The sequence below is a fragment of the Vigna umbellata genome, chromosome 9, assembly GCF_029865625.1.
Source record: "Vigna umbellata cultivar VRB3 chromosome 9, Vumbellata_1.0, whole genome shotgun sequence".
NCBI classification, from domain to species: domain Eukaryota; kingdom Viridiplantae; phylum Streptophyta; class Magnoliopsida; order Fabales; family Fabaceae; genus Vigna; species Vigna umbellata.
Window position 1 is genome coordinate 19,751,292 of NC_142173.1, and position 19,647 is coordinate 19,770,938.

Sequence of the window (19,647 nt, forward strand, 5' to 3'; positions counted from 1 at the left end):
TATATTTTAAGACTCTGTAAAGTCAGAGATGTAATGTGGTAAAATAAATCATAATTATCACAATACATTTTTGGTTTTGTATAATTTGATATACTTTTGAGATGGTTGAATCATACAACATGATTTTAGAAAGTGAAATGTGGGACACTTGTTCCTGGGTGGTGTGTGATTAAACTGTCATATTTGTCCCTGCTATGTATTTTCTTTGTTTAGATATAAAGAGAAAAAATTATAGAACCTTCTAAGAATTAAAGATTTTAAATTTGAATGTGATACTATGTTTGTCTCTAATTCCTTATCACATTCTAAAATTTTAAAAACAATTAATTACATATATAAATGACCTATTGAAGTGATTTTGTAGGTTGGGAATTCTTTTTGAATGATAATGTATGAGTGCCCAATTTTTTAAGCATAGTTTGGTAAATATAAATAGGATACTTTATCTAGCAGCTTGTAGTTTTTTTATTGCTCCATAATTGCATTTTTGTTCTTATTCATCTTAAAAAACTGTAACCAATCTTTCATTTTCACCTTTTGCTTTTTCCTTTTGTCTCCCAAACTGTAACACCTCATATATTCTTTCTATTCATGATATCATTAATGATATCTTTTTACCACCATAAATTTTTCATTAACTTCCATGGTTTATAAAGAAAGTTTAAAACACTTAATTTTATACAATTTAAAAAATATTTTTAAATTTAAAAATATTATGAATTAATATTTTTAAATTACATAATTCAAAAATATATTTTATATACATCGCATATTTGCTTATTGATAAAAACTATAAAATGTTAGAAAGGCTGGGACATAATCGAAGTAGGAGAATATGCTTCAGTTGACACCATAATCGAAGCAAAAAACATTCCTATGACATCGGTTTAGTTGTCAACCGAGGCAGAAAGGCTGGCGAAAGAAAAAAAAAACTCTACTGCCTCGGTTAAGGGGCCAACCGAAGCAGTAGAGGCGGACATACTGCCTCGGTTCAAAGGGAACCGAGACATAAAGTCTTGCGAAAAAAGAATTAAAAAAATAAAAAACCCTACTGCTTCGATTAACTTTGAACCAAGGCAAAATCATACCCTTTTATGCCTTGGTTCTAAGCTTGGATATGTCTCGGTTCAGGAATCGCTGCCTATGGACGAAAATAACCGTTATCGTTTCCCCTGACTACACTAGTGCTTCCACGAAAATCCACACCAATCGCTTGTGATACACATTGAAGGACTTCACGATTCACGTCCAACCTCTAGATAGCAACCTCCAATGCCTTAATTTACCAAATTCCTTCTCCACTAAGGACTTCACGTGTGCTTGCAATACACTTCGCTTCAGATTTCCTCTTCCCAATTTTAAACCCAATTCAAATTTCAATGAACCCTAATTTTAAAATCTTTCATAAAAACCCTAATTTTTAAAATGTTTCTTTTAAAAATGTCACGTATAAGTGTTTCATTAATAAAAAAACCATGTATAATGCTCTATGCAAGCCACGTCTCATAAAATGTCCACGTCATGCTCACAGGTCATAAAAAACTTAACCTCATTAAGTTGATTTAACGACAATGGCTCAATTGAGTCAATTTTTCAATATAAAGGACCAAATTGACGAAATCTATAAGACGGAAATCTAACTGAGAAAACCCCACAATAATAGGGACTTTCGAAGGAGTTTAACCAATATTAAAAGTTAAAAACTCGAAACCATGAAGATTTAAAGGTACTTCATTTTTGTATTAAAAAATATTGATTTTGGAAATCACTTAAGCTACTCTTATTAAATAATTTATTTATTTTAAACCAAAAAGAAATAAAAAATCAGAAAAAGTAAACAAATAGATCCTTGTTGGGTAATTACAAATTACATTAGGTGAGAGAAGAGGCTATGATTTTAGTACCTTGTTGAATTATTACATTACATGCATCTCCATCCCCAAAATGAAATACAAAGAGGCAAAATAATTAATATAAAAATTACGCTGTCTAATTATAATATTTAAAACTATACAACAATTTGAAAAACATACTTTTATAGATATTATTGTCAATAAAAGAAAGTAATATTTTGTATTATAAAGAAAAAAAAAGGAAAGAGGACAAAACAGTGGGTGTGAACTATATAAATTTATTAGGGTGTCATCAAGATATTTGTAATTCATATATCAAAAGAAAACATTCAAGTGCACATGTGTAATATATTAATTCTAAAATAAATGCGTATGTTTTTAATAAGCATTATTTGTTTCATGGTGTTTAAGTACATGCTAGATTTATACTGGCCTTCTTTGGAAATAATAAAATACGTTGAACATGTCGAGCAACCATCAATTGTCAAATATGTTTTTAATAAAAACATTATTAAATTTTAATTTTTTATAAAAATTACCATCAAATAATAATAACTACATAGATCAAAAAGACTATTTTTTAGATATTGGTTAACATTAACTACTACATATTTTACCTAGAAATGATTTTATTAGAAAAACTTATATATATGACACCCAAAAAATATTAAAAAAAATAAACCAAACATTATTAAGCGAAAAATCATTTATATCAATGTCAATTAAAAAAGTTCTAACATGTCAATTTATAAATAGTCATGCATCTAGAGAAAAAAGAATTCTTTACCAATATTAATCAAGAAAACTTCAATTAACATTAACTACAAAACTTTAACATTATTGAGAAGTAACAGTAACTTTTGAAAAAAAAGAGAGAAAAAACTTAGCAATATCAAGGTATAAATATTTATAATTTATTTTAATCTACATAATTTCATCAACATTAATAAAACTTTACTTGAAATAATGAGTCTCTAACCAGAGATGAGATTATCACACCTCAATTAAAGATATTCACATCGAAATTGAATAAAAAATATTAAAAAAACATAAATTCAATATATGAAAAAAATGTGAAATGAATTTTATTTCTAAATAGAATGTAAAAATTTATAATTTTAAGTAATCAAATTTCACTTTTAAATTTAATCAATTTTATTTTTCTTTAATTTCTCTTTCCAAACACTATATTTTATTTTATTTATACAAATAATTACTTTTCTAAAAATTCTTATCCAAATTAAGATAGAGTTACCTTATTATGATTACCGTAAGATTTCCAATAGAAAGTAATACAATTTCTGTCCAATATCGAACGTGAATATTATATTATTATACTCACATATATTCGTTACCTAAAAAAAAAATTTAATATATATTTTATTTAATTAAATTAAATTTAAATAAATTAATTTATATTTTATTAAATTAAATTAAATTAAAATTAAATTTTAGTTTATATTTATTTTATTTATATTAAAATTTATATATTATTTTGTAATTTTATTTAAATTTTATTTTTTAAAAACATATAAAATACCTTTTTTAATATTTTCATGTATCCACGAATTTTAAAACATCCGAAATTTTTTTAAAATGGGTATCTAACGGATTAAAGTAGGACCTGTTACCACCCCTAATCCTAATTCTTCACTTCACTAGCATCGTCTCAACCAGATGTCTTCATTCCAGTAGTTATACACATGTAGTTTTAAAATTTACTACTTTTTTTAATTTTTTTTTTAATTTTCAAAATTATATTTTCGAGAGTGAGAGAGAAATCGCGATTGTAAGAAAAAGATGCAAACGGAAAATGATACTTGAACAACCATTTTTGACAACATTTAGACACGCGCACACGTGTCAAAATCTGAGTGGTCCAGTTGGAAAAATTAAATGAAAATGGACCACTCAGATTTTGACACGTGTGCGCGTGTCTAAATGTTGTCAAAAATGGTTGTTCAAGTGTCATTTTCCTATATGAGATGTGAATTAAGGTTAGTCTTTTAGAGAACAGCAAAACCGTGATATACTCCAATCGTGGCGAGAGGATGCAAAAGGTTTCCTCTCCACCATTTTCTCATATTCCAAAACATATATGAACTAACATAGTGAACAAGAATATAAAAATTTATCAATCAATGCACCATAAGCGTCTGCTCGTTGGCACTTAGAGGTGCTAGTCACAACCAACTGGACCATCAGAATGCATCAACCAAATTGTGTGCTACAGATCTTGTGGACAAGATCTTCCAGATAACAAAAACGCAATGGGTTTGGGTAGCACCGAGCCTACAGAGAGGAATGAAGTGACAGAACAGTAGACGATGGCATAACTTTTGAATCAGATGAAGCAGTTTAAACTTTGACAGGACATTATGAATGAAACTCGAATTAGGATTATATAAAAAAATACAAAATACTAAGAGGGTGTTTAGATAGATACAAAGCCAGAAATGCTTTTGAAAACAAAAAACTTCTCTACTAGAAAAAGCTCTGTATTTCCAATGGAGATGCTTTCAGATGCACTTTTAGCTTGTGTTCAACCAGACCATAAAATCAGAACCATCCCATCCAAGAAAAGGTAGAACCACCTTGTCTGAGAATAAGCCAAGGTTACTTAAAGCTAAATCCAAAACTAGGGTGTTTCTACATGCTGGGTTCGAATGAACTCACCAAGAAGCTAAGAAGCCACCAAAGACTATACCATTTTCAGGCACAGGCACAAAGTGGGTCAAATTAAACAATAAGCATTCAGTAATTATAGTATTGACCATCGGTTTCCAAATGATCATAACTTCAAGTTATTGATTTGACTCAACCCCACCCTTTGTTTTTATTTTTGTGTCTAATTTAAGAATTTAACCGTGCCCAACAATCAACAGAATAATTCGGGCTCCTCATGCATCCGAGCACCTTCCCTTTCTAATCCCCAACGATAACAAGCACAACCATCATAAGCAAACGTTTTTTCAAAAACAATACTCAAAGAAAATATAAGAACAGTAACTAAGTTTGATCTGCAATACGAAACTAGTCTAAGACTAAACCTATGAAATGCGATCACTCTATTCAGCATAGGAGGCCCTTCTCAAGTTCATCACAGACAAAATAAAGCATCTCAATGCATAGTGAGACATAATCATTCTATTAAAAACAGCAGGTAAATCACAATCGGGCGACCAACTTTGTAACAACTAATGACAGTATCAACAGTAAAAATACACAAAAACTTCTCACAGAAAGTGTTCCTTTTTATCAAAATCTAGAAAGGTAAAATTATTGGAAGCGGAAACCCTAGAAGCAGGCAGAAGCGCATGCAGCGAGTGGTTTGAAATGGAAGGAACGGATCTGAGAAAACCTCGTATTTATTTGGGGGCAGGGGTGCCAAGGAGGCTGGCCTGTTGGAGCTCGAGGTCGTTGAGCTGCTGCTCGCGGTCCATCTCCACAATGAGAGGGACGACGAGGACGAGGAAGGTGGTGCCGGCGATCCAGGCCGCCTTGCCGGTGCTTTGGAGGAGCTTCTTCGCCACAAAGGCTGCGTCGCCGGCAGCCTCCCTACCACGGACGACAATGGAGGAGCGCGAGATCTTGGCCAGTACGGAGTTGGAATCGCTGGGCCTGGCAGGAAGCGATACTCCACCTCTTTTGCCTTGGGACGCCATGGAAAAGGGAAATGAAGGAATTAGGGTTTGCAAATTTGTTCTCACTCCCTAATTCTGAAGCACTCCTTGTCACTACAATTTCTTTTTCTTATACCCTTGATATACCCTGTTTCGTAGATGGCGAAAAAATCCGGGAACAATATCCGCTTCAGGTCGGGTACCAACCCGAAAAAAATAAAATAAAAAATTAATTTATGTATTTTTTTTATTAAATTTAATTAAAAATGAAATAAAATTACATTTTATTAGATTAAATTTAATTAAAATTAAATTTTAATTTATATTTAATTTAATTTAAATTATATATATATATATATATATATATATATATTTTTTTTTTTTTTGTAATTTTATTTTAAAAATGTATAAAATAATTTTTTTTTTGGATATCCTTACGGTTTTTAAAATATTTGTGAATATTTTTTAAACAGTGTAAGTAATGGGTCGGATAGTAGATACAGTTTTATCTGACCAGTCGAATTATACATAGATACTATCCATATTATACCTAATCCGTTATTCCTCGTACTTATGTTTATATATGTGATGACTGTTCTGAAATATCTATATATACTAATTAAATTTATTTTAATTTTTTCTATAACACTGTATCCTTATTTTTTGTTGTTATAATAAAATTCAATAAAAATAATTTTAATGACAACATATCTTTCATTGAGAGAAAAATGTATATCAATAAATTTACAACATAAGAAAACGTGTTTAAAATAAAAATAGTGAATGAGGTTTTCTTTTTAAATCCTAGTTATTAGACAATTCCTCTACTTTAAGAGGAGTTTTGATAATTTAAAAGGATAATGTTTAAATATAATATAAAATATAGTCAAAGTTACAGCAACAATTTCAACGTTTTATAATACTTATGAGTTAACTAAATAAATTTTATGAGGACAAAAGTAATGTATTTTTATACTAAATAACACTTAAAGGCTTTGCAACCACTATTAATCCTATTATTTGTAAGAATAGTCACTTTAAATAAATAAAAAACATACAAAATATAATATATATAAACATCACACATTAAATAAATAAAATATAATTATTTGCACAACGTAGAGTCATCAAACACGTGTGTTTTATAAATTATTCCAAAATTTAATTCGTCTAACATCTTTACACGACTGAGTAAAATTTTGATAGTTTGTTCTAAAAATGATATCGAGAAACATTTATCAAATTTTCATTACTTCTTCAATTTCTTTAAATTAATCGTCTCGTAACTACCACATATATATTTAGAATCACCTCATCTCATCAAATATTTTTTGTTTGTTTATAATCGTACCAATTAACTAAATCATCAAAATATTAAAAATTTAAAAATTAAAACAATAAAAAGCTAATAATTTATATAAATAAGACATGTTATGAGAATCAACGAAGATTTGCTTAGTCAAAATCTCATCAAATAAAAATCTGCATTAATATAGTTCAATCATAGACTATTTTTATTAATTAGATTTATATACATTGATTGAATAAACTTCATCAAGAATTAACTAAATATTTTCTTATGTAAATTAGTAAAAAGAGTTATACAAATATCAACAAACCTAAAACTTAATATTTGATAAAGAAAATATTAGAATGAAATTTTATGATTTTGAGTAAGTGTTTAATGTAAAACAAATATAAAATATAAAAAAGATGTGTCTAAAAGACAATGAACCTATTATGAAGAAAATTATAAATGATTCTTCTCACAAATGCTAAAATAATTGATGAAGATAAAAAATAAGTACAAACATTAAATTAAATTAATGTAAACCTAAAAAATATTCTAGAAACTTAATTTTGTGATCTAGAATATATCTTTACCATTTGTCACTAAAAAGATTCAGGCTAAATACAAGTTGTACTCAAATATATTTTTGAAATTTAGCTAAAGTTGTTTTTCTTTACCAATTATCTTAATAAATACATTTCAACTTTGGTTATCTTAATACAATTACCTGGATATATTTCATATTCATTTTTCATGAGAAGTTCACACATGCCATGAAAATAAGTACAACCAACTATTAAGGATGTTGCATGAAGAAGAAAAGTAATTTGTGTTGTATGAAGTATAGTTAATATTTCTTAACTATCAAACACTTCCTTCATACTTAGTTCACTTCTTTCATACTTAGTTACTAGAAGTTTATTTTGTCTTTTTATAAGGATACCCTTAGGCTTTGTTTTTTATTTTGTTAAGAGACCCTTCATTCTTTCCTATATAAAGGGATCTATACAAGACTTATAAAATGGTTGAATACTTGGAGTTTATACATACACTTTGTTCAACCTTTGTGAAAATGCTCTATTTGGAGTGTCATCTTCATTAGTTTTATCTTGAGCTAGCACTCAAGTGGCGATGTCCTCACCATCTTGGCTTGGTGAGCCTTTGTGCCCCCTAAGTGGCATGTCATCCTTGAACTTCCCATTTCCTTATTATGTCTTCTCCTTTTGTTCATCTCTTCTTCTCCTTTGGTTCTATTTATCACTATTCGATTTTTATGTTTTAGTATGTGTTCTTATTTTTTTTTCATTAAGTGAAATTTTCTTTTCCTCTAGAGCTCCTTAAAGTGCACTTTCACAACTAAATAACATTGTTATCTTACTGTCCAATGGGAATCTTTAAGGAAATTTCTTAATAACCATAAACACTATATAATCTTTAAAATAAAAATAGGTATTTATTATTAGCAGACATATTTACAAAAGCATTACGTAAATAAATCTTTTATACAATTAGAAGTGTGTTAGGCATATTGGATATTGCATGTACTAACTAAAAATTTGTATTTTCTACATTATTACACAAATTTATCAATTAAATATTAATCATAATCAATTAAATTGTGTCTGACTACATATATGATTGCTTTGGTATTAGTCAATTATGTTATACTATAATCGATTAGTTCACTATTTTATCTGATTTGTTATGTTTGTGTTTCGTTCGAGAATAATCTATCAAACTAAGTTTTTAATCGATTAATATACTACTATGAATGGTTTTCACGCCATGCTTTGATGAACTCTTAATTGCACATTTATTTCAAATCTCTTTTTCTCACGAATACTCTTTTCAAATTTTGAACTCTTTAAACCTCTTTCTCTTTGCTCTCTCATCGTTCTCATGCTTGTAAGAAAGCTCTAGTTTGTTTTCATCTTTCACATTCTTTGTTTTCACTCTCACTCTTCATCTCCAATGGCATCTTCATCATGCCCCAAGGTTTCAAATACACAACAACCAAGGACAATAAAACTTCACATAGTTTTGGAAGGAGATATCACTCATCACTCACAAGTAACTTAATCTTAACTTTTTATCATGATGATGGATTCAATTTTCAAGACCTTCTTTGCTCTCAAAACCTAGAGGTACATCTCCAACTAAATGGTAAAATTTACCCCATCTAGTTAAAGTGTTTTATGAAAATGTTGAGATGATAGAGTGAGTTATCGCTTCTAGAGTAAAAGGTGTAGATATTGTCTTAGATGACGAGATTTTGACATCAATGACCGAGTTTAAGTTAGGAGGAGAAAAAGTTACTCCAGGTTTTGAAATATTTAATAAACTAGTTGTTTTCCAATCCTGTCTTAGGTACCTTGAGCCTAGAGATTACACTCTTTTTAAAATTAGGGGAATGAAAAGAGATGATAGGTTGTTAGAATTTTCATTGCTTGGATTCTTTTTCTTAGGAGGAGTAACCATGCCCAAATAACAAATGAATAGATATACATCATATATTCCTTCAAAGGTCATATCCATGCAAACTGGCATGCAATAATAGTTGATAATATGCTTAAATCTATCTGTTTGCCTCAGTACCCTTTGCCATATTCTATTTTTCTGTCCAAGGTTTTTGAAAATTGTCATGTTGATCTAAGGGATGAATCCTTTAATATCACGAGTGCATCAAATAAAATTTAGAAACCTGCCATCTTTATCCTATTGGGTCCAATCTATAAAGATAATCAATGATTTTTCGAGGATAAACCCCATGAGGACATTGCTAATTATGTTGACCCTATCAATGTGGACAAAACCCATGGTGCCCCTATAGTGAGACCTAGAATGACTTTGAGAAGGTAATATTGAAACAATTGGATCACATTTTTAGTTGGTAGAAGAAGAAGCATAAATACTATGCTGCAAATTTGATTCATTAGATGAGAAGATTCATGCTATTCAAAGGAGACTCACAAACACCACATTGGTAATATAAGTGAATCTTCTAGTCTTCCCTCACCAGATGATGGAGACTAGAATCCTGAAGAAAACACTGATGATGATGCAGATTCCACTTCCTTTAGCTTCTAGATTTGGATTATTTTTCTGTGTTTGTTGTATTTTTGTGTTCTTTTTGTTGGTGTATACTATTTTTTGAACTTTTGGGTGATTAATGTCTTGTACTTGAACTTTTGGGTGATTAATGTCTTGTATTTGAACTTTTGTATTTGGATGAACCGCTAAATTTGGTTGAACTATTATGTTGAACTATTTGGGTTGCATTACTGCTTAATATACTCTAATTTCACATTTTCATATGACATGCACACATTCTTGTATTGTTACACTGTATATTTCTCTATACTTTTTCCTTGTTTTAATTATGTCCAAAGGGCCAAAAGGTTATGTTATAAGTAGGTTGACCATCATCAAAGAATGGGGAGATTGTTACCATGTTTAAGAGAAGAGAATTGTTGTTAGGAATCACTCACTAACTGTTTTTATGATGTATAAGTCTCAATAAAGATGTGTGTCTTAGATAGATTAGCATTAGGCTTAGTCTATGTCATAGCATCCAAAAAAAAAACTCTTTAATAAATGTTAATCAAATAATAATCTATTAATATTAATCTAGGAGCGCTTTTTATTAAATTCAAAATAAAATTGTAAAAAGCTGACATTTTAATCGATTAAAGTAAAACATTAATTGATTAGGCTAATATAACTTGAAAACTTGATTCACTTTGCATTTAATCAATTAAGTCTTGACATAATCAATTAATCACTAGTACAAAAACAGCGTATAACGTCACGCGTTCAACGTCCAACCACTGAATAACCAACCTTAAAAATGAGCGGTGACATTTTTGTAAATAAATGTAATTATTAAACGTCGTTTAAAATTGTAATTCGACGTAAAAGATATAAAACGTCGAATGCCCTTTAAATTCGACGTCAAAAGATTAATGAATTCAATAAAAATTTGAGCGGGAGATTGAAAATTCATTCACTTTATCTTAGCGCGCGATACTCTCTTCTCTTCTCAAACTTTTTTTGAACTTGTTTATTGTTGTTTGATTGAACTTGTTTGTTATTGGTTATTATTGTTTTTTTTATACTACACTACACATTCATAGTTCATGCTTTATAAAATACCAAAAAACTAAAATTTGTTGTTTTTATGATTTTCAGGTTTCGTAGAGTTGTAGAAAAGGATCACAATTAATTAAAAAAATTAACAAAATTCGACGTTAACATTAACGTCGTATATTGAGAAAATTCGACGTTAATTTAACGTCTCTTGATATAACGTCGTTCACGACTTTCACATTAAAAGCCCAAAATATTCAACGTTGTACGCAATTTTTGTACTAGTGAATCCAGTAATGTTAATCAATTAAATACTTAACCTAATAGATTAATATGTACTTCTTTCAGTTTTTTTTTTGCTTGACAAGGAGCATTTTAATCAATTAGCTTGTCAAATGATTCATAAAAATCCTTGTAATGTGTTTAAAACCTTGAAAAATTCAATTTTATTTTAAAATCATTTCAGCTCTCTTAGTTTGAGTATTAGTTTGGTTCCTTTTTTTTAACAAGGTCTTAATTCTAGTTTGACCACAATCCTTCCATTTTCTTGGAAAGAATGGTAAAATATATAATACAAAAAATATTTTAAACTAAAAGCAATTAAAAAGAATAATAAGTATCAAAATATAAAAAAAAGTATCTAGGACACTTATAAGCTATAATAACAAGCGAGGCGAGTTGACGTATGTTGGCCCTTTCATTTTGTAGTTTTTATGATTATATGTTAATATCTTAGAAATTTGATTCGATATTGTATTACCATTGGAAAATAATATATTAAAAGACGACACAGATAGTGATTGTAAAATTTATTAGTTTGACATTGTTTTTATTGTTTAATAACAAAAACAAGTTTATTATCATATTGTAATTATTATTTTTTAAGTTAATTAAAATAATTAATTTTATAACTTTTAAATAACATATATCATAAAAGGATGTCCTTACATCTAGTCTAGAATATGAAAATAATTCTAATTTATTGATGATTTATAAATTTTGGAATAAAACCAATATAAAATGATAGTCGATCATTACTTTTTGCGTCTATCATTCATCATCTGAATTGTAAACAATTTAAAACAATTTAATTGATTTTACAGAGTCAAAGATGTATCTTACAAAGACTCCAACTCCACAAACTTTTTTAGCTTTCTTTCTCCAAAATACTCGTTTTTATCCTTATTGGCATTCGTCCTTCGTAAAGTGAATAAGGTTTGTATTTGTAGATACACTCAAGTCAATCTTAAATCTTAACAGAAAGTAAAAGTGTAATTAAGTAAACATAAAAAAGTCACTTTGATCACTATGATATCTATAGTATGATTTAATACTGATAGGCCTTTATTTTAATGAGTTTGAGCTTGGGTTTAATGACCCATTTAGCTTGACTGAGTGTGCTACATTTCAGAGTAGGCGATACACTATTAGCTCTAGTGAGATGACATGTACTTGCTTAATGGTAATCAATGAGTGTGTTTAAGTATGTAAGTATAGGACATGTTTTGTAGTGTGTTGTCTTGGGACGAGATCAAAGTTGATGTTACTAAAGGCTACTTGGTCATATGCATTACACTGACTTTGTTGGTGTTCAAGTTAAGGAATATAGTACACTAGCCTTCTTGGTGTTCAAGTTAAGGAATATAATTACGAGTTCTCACTTTACCCCACACCTTTTGCTTCTTCTTTACACATTTAACCATTGTTCTACATTGATGCTGCCCTTTATAACTTACAACAGGTTTCAACTTTCAAAGGCGTTATTCCAAACTCTCGTTTCCAAACACCACATGTGCAAGTGAGTTTCCTTCACGTCTTCTCTGTTGTGATTACAGAATCACGTCATGTTAATGTTATATATGCATGTTGTCATCCTTTCTGGTTTAATCCATTTTCAATAACAGTCATTTATCATTCTGTATACAGTTCTTGTGATATATGTTAATAATCCCCCCACCTTTTAGTTTGTGACTTTGTGGCTTGTGGTTGAAGTGAATCCCAAGGTGAGAGTAAGATCACCAGAGGAAGAAGACGAATGTGTTTATCCAGAAAACGACAGTGAATCTTGGATGCTTTCAAAGTTCATCGAGTTACTATACTTTGAAGGTAAATGTATTTGATTTGATGTTTATCTCTTATACCCTTGCAAATTTCTTTTCTTGGAATGTCTTAAAACACGAAATTGTTGTCTCTGAGAGAAAAAGAGAAGAACGAGAGGGAATGTGCAGCCTCAGTTTCGAAAAGCACTAGGGTTTGTCCTCAGCATGTAACAATGAGATCCACCCCTTCAACTAAAGGTTGAGATTTTCCCTGATACATCTCCTTAGCACTGGTTCTTTGAAGTAAATTTGGATGATGGTTGAACTTGCACAGGAGGAGTATGGAAGAGTGTGAAGAGAGTTGGTGAAAGTCCAAAAGAAAATGCAAGAGCTTCTTGTGTCATACGGCCACGTGCAGTGTTATCTAGTCCTGGTAAATAATTGTCCTTAATGCGAACATGTTCATGTTGTGAAAGTCAGGGAATATTGTAATAAAGGATTTGAACTATGATTTTGGTTTTTCAGAAAATGATGGATTAATTGGAAGCATGAATGAGTTGAAGAACAGTACAAGATCAGGTAGAAAGGAAGATGGAAGAGGGAAGAAGGGAGGAAAATATTTGGAGAGGGAGGAATGTGAGGCATTCAACAAAGGCAAAGCTCCTTTAAAAGCAAAAGTTCACTTTAGAAACCTTTGATGTTAAGAAGAGGTGTAAGTGAAAGCACCGACATCAAAGAACTTTCATTGAGTTTGGCTTTTATGAATACAATTTCAAAATAGTGACCCTTATAAAACTGAGATTTGGTGCATTATGCCAATAGAGTGTTGTGTATTTTGAAAATTCTGACAATTTTTTGTAATTTTTGTGTGAATTGACAATATGTTAACCTGTTTGATTCCAGTTTTTTTCATAAATAATAGATTTAAAATGAAATTCTCCCAGTGGATGGCGGTGAGCCTATTTCGTATTTGGTCAGATTGATAGGCATAGCAGTGAAAAGGGCGTTGAGGAGCGTTTGGTTGCGGAGCTCGACAAAGGGCCATGTTTCTCTTCAAGAGAAGTCTCTCCTCTTCGTAAAGTTTTTCATAATTGTGTGTTGTTTGTTTGGAAACAATGGAATTAAAGGCCAGTCAATCAATTTAAAGATAAAATTTATGCTGTTTTTTTAATATATTTGAAAATAAAAATAAGTGAATTTAAAAATGTTTGTGAAAATTTATGAATAATTTGATTTATATGATAAGTTTAATAGATTCATATATAATATTATTATTTTGCTTTAATAGTAAAAATTAATATTTATTATTAGGAAAACTTTTCTTTAATAATATTGTCCACCGATGTACCCTATTGTCCTCCAAATTCCAACCACACAAGACAAGCCTTGACAAAATCCTATTCTTCCAATTATCCCAAATTTCACAACAATGAAATTAAATAAAACTAACTACTAATTTATTATTTTAAAATAAAAACATTGGGTTTTGATTTAAAAAGTTAACTTTTTAAAATATATAAATAAAACAAAGCCAGGTCAATAATAATAGTGTGTCATGTCAGTATCATTTGGTCATTTCAGCTATCCATGTAACAATTTATTTAACGTCGTCTAGCCAACTTAATGAGAAGGTCTCAATTGATTTAAATTTTCACAATTAAGGACCAATTTGAGAGACTTTAGAATGATGACATATCTGAGACGATCATGCACAAACAGGGATGTCGGAAATGATTAAAAAAATATATTAACATTCATCTACTTTTTAAAAATGAAAATTGGATCCAACAAGTCTGTATCAATCGGATAGGACCATTTCAATCTCTAGTCACTATTAACATAATTTCTAAACACGCCTGGAGAAATTGAAGAAAAAACACAACGTGTTTGGTAATTTCTTTTTATCATCAAGGGTTTTTTTATAACGTAATATAGTGATTAAATTATTTATTTTTAAATAATACAAATTAAAAAGGTTTACAAATAACAACAAATTTGATAGGAGCTTGATTTTGAAAGAAAGATTAAAAAAAATGATGATAATAAAATAGAGGTTTATGAATGAATAATAAAAGTTAAAGGTAAATTGAGTGGGAGTGAGAGGTGGGGTGAAAAAGGAGAAAATTGTTTGAAAGGGAAAAGCAAAAGGTTATGGTTTTATGAAAGAAAGGAGCAGAATGAATTTGGCAACATGTATTGGAAGGTAAGGTTGCACTCACACATATGAGCATGGCTATGTGTCTCCTAAAAGAACCAACAAATCTGGGTTTGGGTAACAAAAACTAGATGGATCCATGATTTTGTAAGGAATATGAATAAGGATGGGTGAGTTGGTGAGCGTTGTGTGTGGTGAACTGTCGCCATTCCCCACCACATCTCTCCATTAAACGACACCTTATTTTCGTTTTCCCGACCCCTGTCATGTCTGGCCCCACCTTTGTCTCCTTGTCGTTTGGAACGCGTTTCTGGGTCCTACCACACTCCCCCTTCTTTCTCGCCTTTCCTTAACTTCTTCTATTTCTAACCTTTCCTTTTCTCCCTCTTCTCTCTGTAACTATTTATTTCACCTTTTCCTCACACTGATGTTTTCATTGTCTTTCTTATGTTTTCATCATCTATCATGATTATTTTCAAAATTAAAATTTATTACTAATATATACTTTTGATACATCCTCTCATCATTTTAATATAACTAAATGATTTAACTTAATTTTTTAACTATGCTTACTTTAATATATATATATATATATATATATATATATATATATATATATATATATAATTATAATGTTTTATAAAAGAGCTATACAATACAAAACTATATACCTTTGCAACAATTATTTCCTAACAATCATTAGTTGTCATTTAATTGATGTCACAAGCGGATAAACTATAACCAAACACAAAAAATAAGATAAGGTATAGTGATAATTTACAACTTATAAGTTTTAAATGAAATAGAATACACATAGCAACTCAACGTGTAACTACATAACTTTCACAAATTATATAATCAACAATCAAGCATAAAGGCTCTCATAACTCATTCATATACCAAGAACCACATACATAATTTCTGGAGGACTAAAGTATTAAGTATCACCCTGAGACTTTGCTTCCGCCTTTACTCAATCACTCTTACCTTTTAAAAGTTATAATTATAACATATATGAGTTGCTTCCCAATCCATAGACCATGACAGGATAAATTTAGTGTCTTTCCTAAGTTTGACTATTGTCAACACTCTAGATATGAAACTCCATCGACTCTCACAAATAGTTCTTTTCATTTATATGAATTTAATTACTAATAGAGTAATGATGATTTAATTTCAGTGCTTGTCCTCAATACACCCCACATAAAACCAAGTCATTGTAGTATTCTCACCCTAAGAATAACTACCATAACATTCCATTCATATGCACCTTAATTTAAAATAAACACTACCAATTTACATGTTAATAATTCATCATTTTATTTTAATTTAATGTTAATAATTCATCATTTATTTTAATTTAATGTTAATAATTCATCATTTATTTTCTATTTCATTAGCATAATATTCAAATACATTATTTCCAATAATTACATCAAAACGGTGAAACATATGTTCTGATCAAATACCTTTAATCAAAGATCTCAACAAGAAAAATAAAGATTCATATATATAGGACCATCTCTCTAATTTTCAGCTTGGTCCAATGGTTAATGAAACAGAAATTCTTATTTTCTAAAGTTGACTTGGAATAAGAAACATAGTCTCGTCCAATGAGAAGTTGGCTCACCCATCGAGAACACATCGCTACATCTTTGCCAAAACCAAATTTAACACTCACTAAGTGAGAAGGCCTCTCCTTCTTCTTTGTTAGAAACAAGTGATTGGCTCGCTAAGGAGCCTGCATAACCCAGACTCCTAAAATTACATAACAAGGGTACCTTGGCTCTAATGAATACTTTTTTTCAAGTTAAAAACAATATCAATTCATATAAAATGACTCATTAGAAGCAAAGATACCACTTTACAAGTGCAATTCAAATTTCACACATTAAAGATCAAGTTAATATGCAACTCATATCTCACATTTAATCGTTTTTATTCATCATACACGCTCAATTAATTATAACATACTAATCTACAACAAATTTCACCCACCCAATTTTCTCATCAAACATCATCACTCATTAGAATTCATATACTATTAATACAATTATAAATTAAAACTAACTCACATGGTGTAGAGAACATCGCCCTTTACTCAAAGTTGCTCTTAGAACTTTAGTTCTCACACATGTTTAAACTACCTATCTAGACATTAGATCAAAGATCTAAACATACCATTACAATCACAACTACATAAATATACACTTTAATATATTTTAAACCACATGCATGAATTATTAAACCCTGTATGCCTCAAAATGCTCAATTAAACAAAAAACAGAAAGTAAATTTACTTTTTTGAGATTTTGATCAATGAGAATTATAAACCCCTATACCGTGAATTTATATGAGGCCTTTGATAATCAAACGATAAAAATTTAAGAAAAAGACAAAAGAAGTTATAAAAAGTATTTATAAAGAGATTATAACTTTTATAAAATAAACTCAATTAATATAGAATCTATTTAAAGTTGAATTTTTTATTAATAAAATAATACAATCAGTGAAACTAATACTCTTAAATTGTTTTTTATGTTTTTAAACTTTCGTGAGTTCAATGTTTCATAAAAATGTGTGATTTTAAAACTAAATTTATGTGAATATTTTACAATTATAAATAATAAGATATTACTATATACATTATTTTCAATAAATATTAACATATCTTTTATAAATTCAATAGTGTTTATTGACTGTAGAATTTAATTATAATATAATTTATTTAATCAGAATACATGATTATAATAAATTTTAATTGTATGAAGAAACATATATTCTACGGAACGCAGCGAGTAAACATGTGTGTGCGCGTGTTTGAATCAAGCTTATTTATTAGACTGTTTTTCTTTAATAAATAAGATCGGTTGATTTTGTGACTTTTTCTCAATTTATTTGGTCAAACAAATAATCCAACATGTCTGGTAAACTAATTCCAAATCGGGTAATCATCTATTTAATTTATACTCAAATTTCGTACTAAAAATAAATTGAAAAAAATACTCAGTAAATATTAAAACATGAATAATAGAAATTTAAAAATAATAGAAATAATTGTAATTTAATATTATATACTAGATGAATTTCCTTATAATGAATCACGGAAACTAAAAAGTAAAACTTTAATAATTGAATTTATTCTCAAAAGTAAAAAACTGCTTGAACAAGCAGAAACATTACATATGAAAAACAAAAAAAAGAAAAGAGGAAGCTATTTCTAGCACATAACTTTAATAAATGAAAAGAGAGAGTTGTATGAGGCACGTGGTTAGCGACTTTGATTGAGCAAACAAGAAAATGTGGCTCCCGAATCCTGTGGTGTGTGGTTTAGTGCATGTCACGATACGATAGAAGGGAGGGTGAGAAAATGAGATGTGATGATCCAATGACAATGCTGCAAATATGCTTGATTCTTGACAGAGTGTAGAGTGTAGACAAAGAAAAAAACTTGATAGAGAATCTAGAAAGAAGATGGAGAAAATATAAATATATAATAATAGTAATAAAAGTACAATCAAGTTAAAGCAGAACATCGATGGAGGAACCGCACAAACCAGACCAGACATGTGGGCCCATACTGCCTAATGCTCTTTCCCCTTTCTCTCTCTCTTTCCGACACACTCTCTCATTTCCATCAACATTCCCACCTAACCGTTTATTATACTCTTCTTCATCTTCTCCAAAAATTCAATTTTCCTTCAAATTCATCCACCCTTGGCCTGTTCTTCCTCAATTTCCCAAAAAGATAGATTTTTTTTGGTTCTTACTGGTTGTGTTAGTGTTGGGTCGATGTCAACTGTGTCCAAAGATGACAACTTGGTGCTGTCTTCGGAGGACTCTTCTTGCCCAGAAGAGTCTGAGATCGAATTGGGTCTTGGGTTGAGCATCTCAGGCCCTTCTAAGTCTTACCACCATGTCCACGCTCATGCTCCTTCTTCTTATGCTAGGATTTTCACTGCCAGGGCTTTTCCTTCTTCACCATCACCATCACCATCACCTTCCTCTTCTTCCTCTTCCTCTCCCAACATCACTGCTGGCACCAAGAGAGCTGCTGAATCTCTTGTTGCAAATAATCGTCCCGGGTAAATATATATGTTTTATTCTTAATTTACTTTACCTATCTTTGTTGTCTTGTTTTGAAATTGGATAGGTTACCTCTATAATTTTTTGGTTCCATCTTGTTGAATTTTTCTCTGTTATGGAACTATGTATGCTGGGTTTTAGGCTGCAGTCTAAGTTCACCCCTTTTAATTTGTGAATTGATGGATCACATGGTGTTACTCAGCCGAAGGAATTTGAAGAATTGGACTGAGTTTGGAAAGTTCAAAGACTTACCGATTTAAGGAGTTAATGGATTAGAAGTGTACTTGGTGTTTTTGATTGCTTTAATTTTACTTTTTTTAATATTAATATCTTAGTACGGTTACCTTTTAGACCAATTTTTCTGTTTGAGATATCGTTTTGTATTGCCACAATCAGCGGGAGGGTTTGATAAATAGTAAGTAAGGTGATGATAAATGTAGTGGTGTTTAGAAGTGAGTATTTGTATGTTTATGATGATCTAGATTCACTAGGTTGCTCAGATGTGGGAAATTTT

The 19,647-nt window shown here is 29.8% G+C and overlaps 2 protein-coding genes across 3 annotated transcripts; one reads left to right on the plus strand and one right to left on the minus strand.

Annotated features, from left to right (window-relative positions):
• Positions 1–4,898: 4,898 nt before the first annotated feature.
• On the minus strand, positions 4,899–5,598 carry LOC148192850 (mitochondrial import receptor subunit TOM9-2-like). Its single transcript, XM_088098294.1, has one exon. It carries the CDS (start codon positions 5,516–5,518, stop codon positions 5,222–5,224), a length of 297 nt encoding a protein of 98 aa, XP_087954420.1. The 5' UTR covers positions 5,519–5,598; the 3' UTR covers positions 4,899–5,221.
• Positions 5,599–12,577: 6,979 nt separating this feature from the next.
• Positions 12,578–13,794, plus strand: LOC148192851 (uncharacterized). 2 transcript variants are annotated; one of them, XM_088099755.1, is made up of 5 exons: positions 12,578–12,651; positions 12,846–12,959; positions 13,052–13,150; positions 13,227–13,325; positions 13,418–13,794. In XM_088099755.1, coding segments are annotated over exons 1-5 (486 nt in total). In that variant the 5' UTR covers positions 12,578–12,650; the 3' UTR covers positions 13,591–13,794. The 2 variants fall into 2 exon arrangements, with proteins under 2 accessions (XP_087955881.1, XP_087955882.1); XM_088099756.1 differs by having other exon boundaries at positions 13,058–13,150.
• The last annotated feature ends 5,853 nt before the right edge of the window (positions 13,795–19,647 follow it).

Bases quoted from the DNA above. Each gene is read 5' to 3' on its own strand.
- LOC148192850 (XM_088098294.1), bottom strand. From the start codon at position 5,518: ATGGCGTCCCAAGGCAAAAGAGGTGGAGTATCGCTTCCTGCCAGGCCC.
- LOC148192851 (XM_088099755.1), top strand. The intron at 13,151-13,226 runs GTTGAGATTTTC...GAACTTGCACAG, and splicing joins ATCCACCCCTTCAACTAAAG to GAGGAGTATGGAAGAGTGTG. The intron at 13,326-13,417 runs GTAAATAATTGT...TTGGTTTTTCAG, and splicing joins TGCAGTGTTATCTAGTCCTG to AAAATGATGGATTAATTGGA.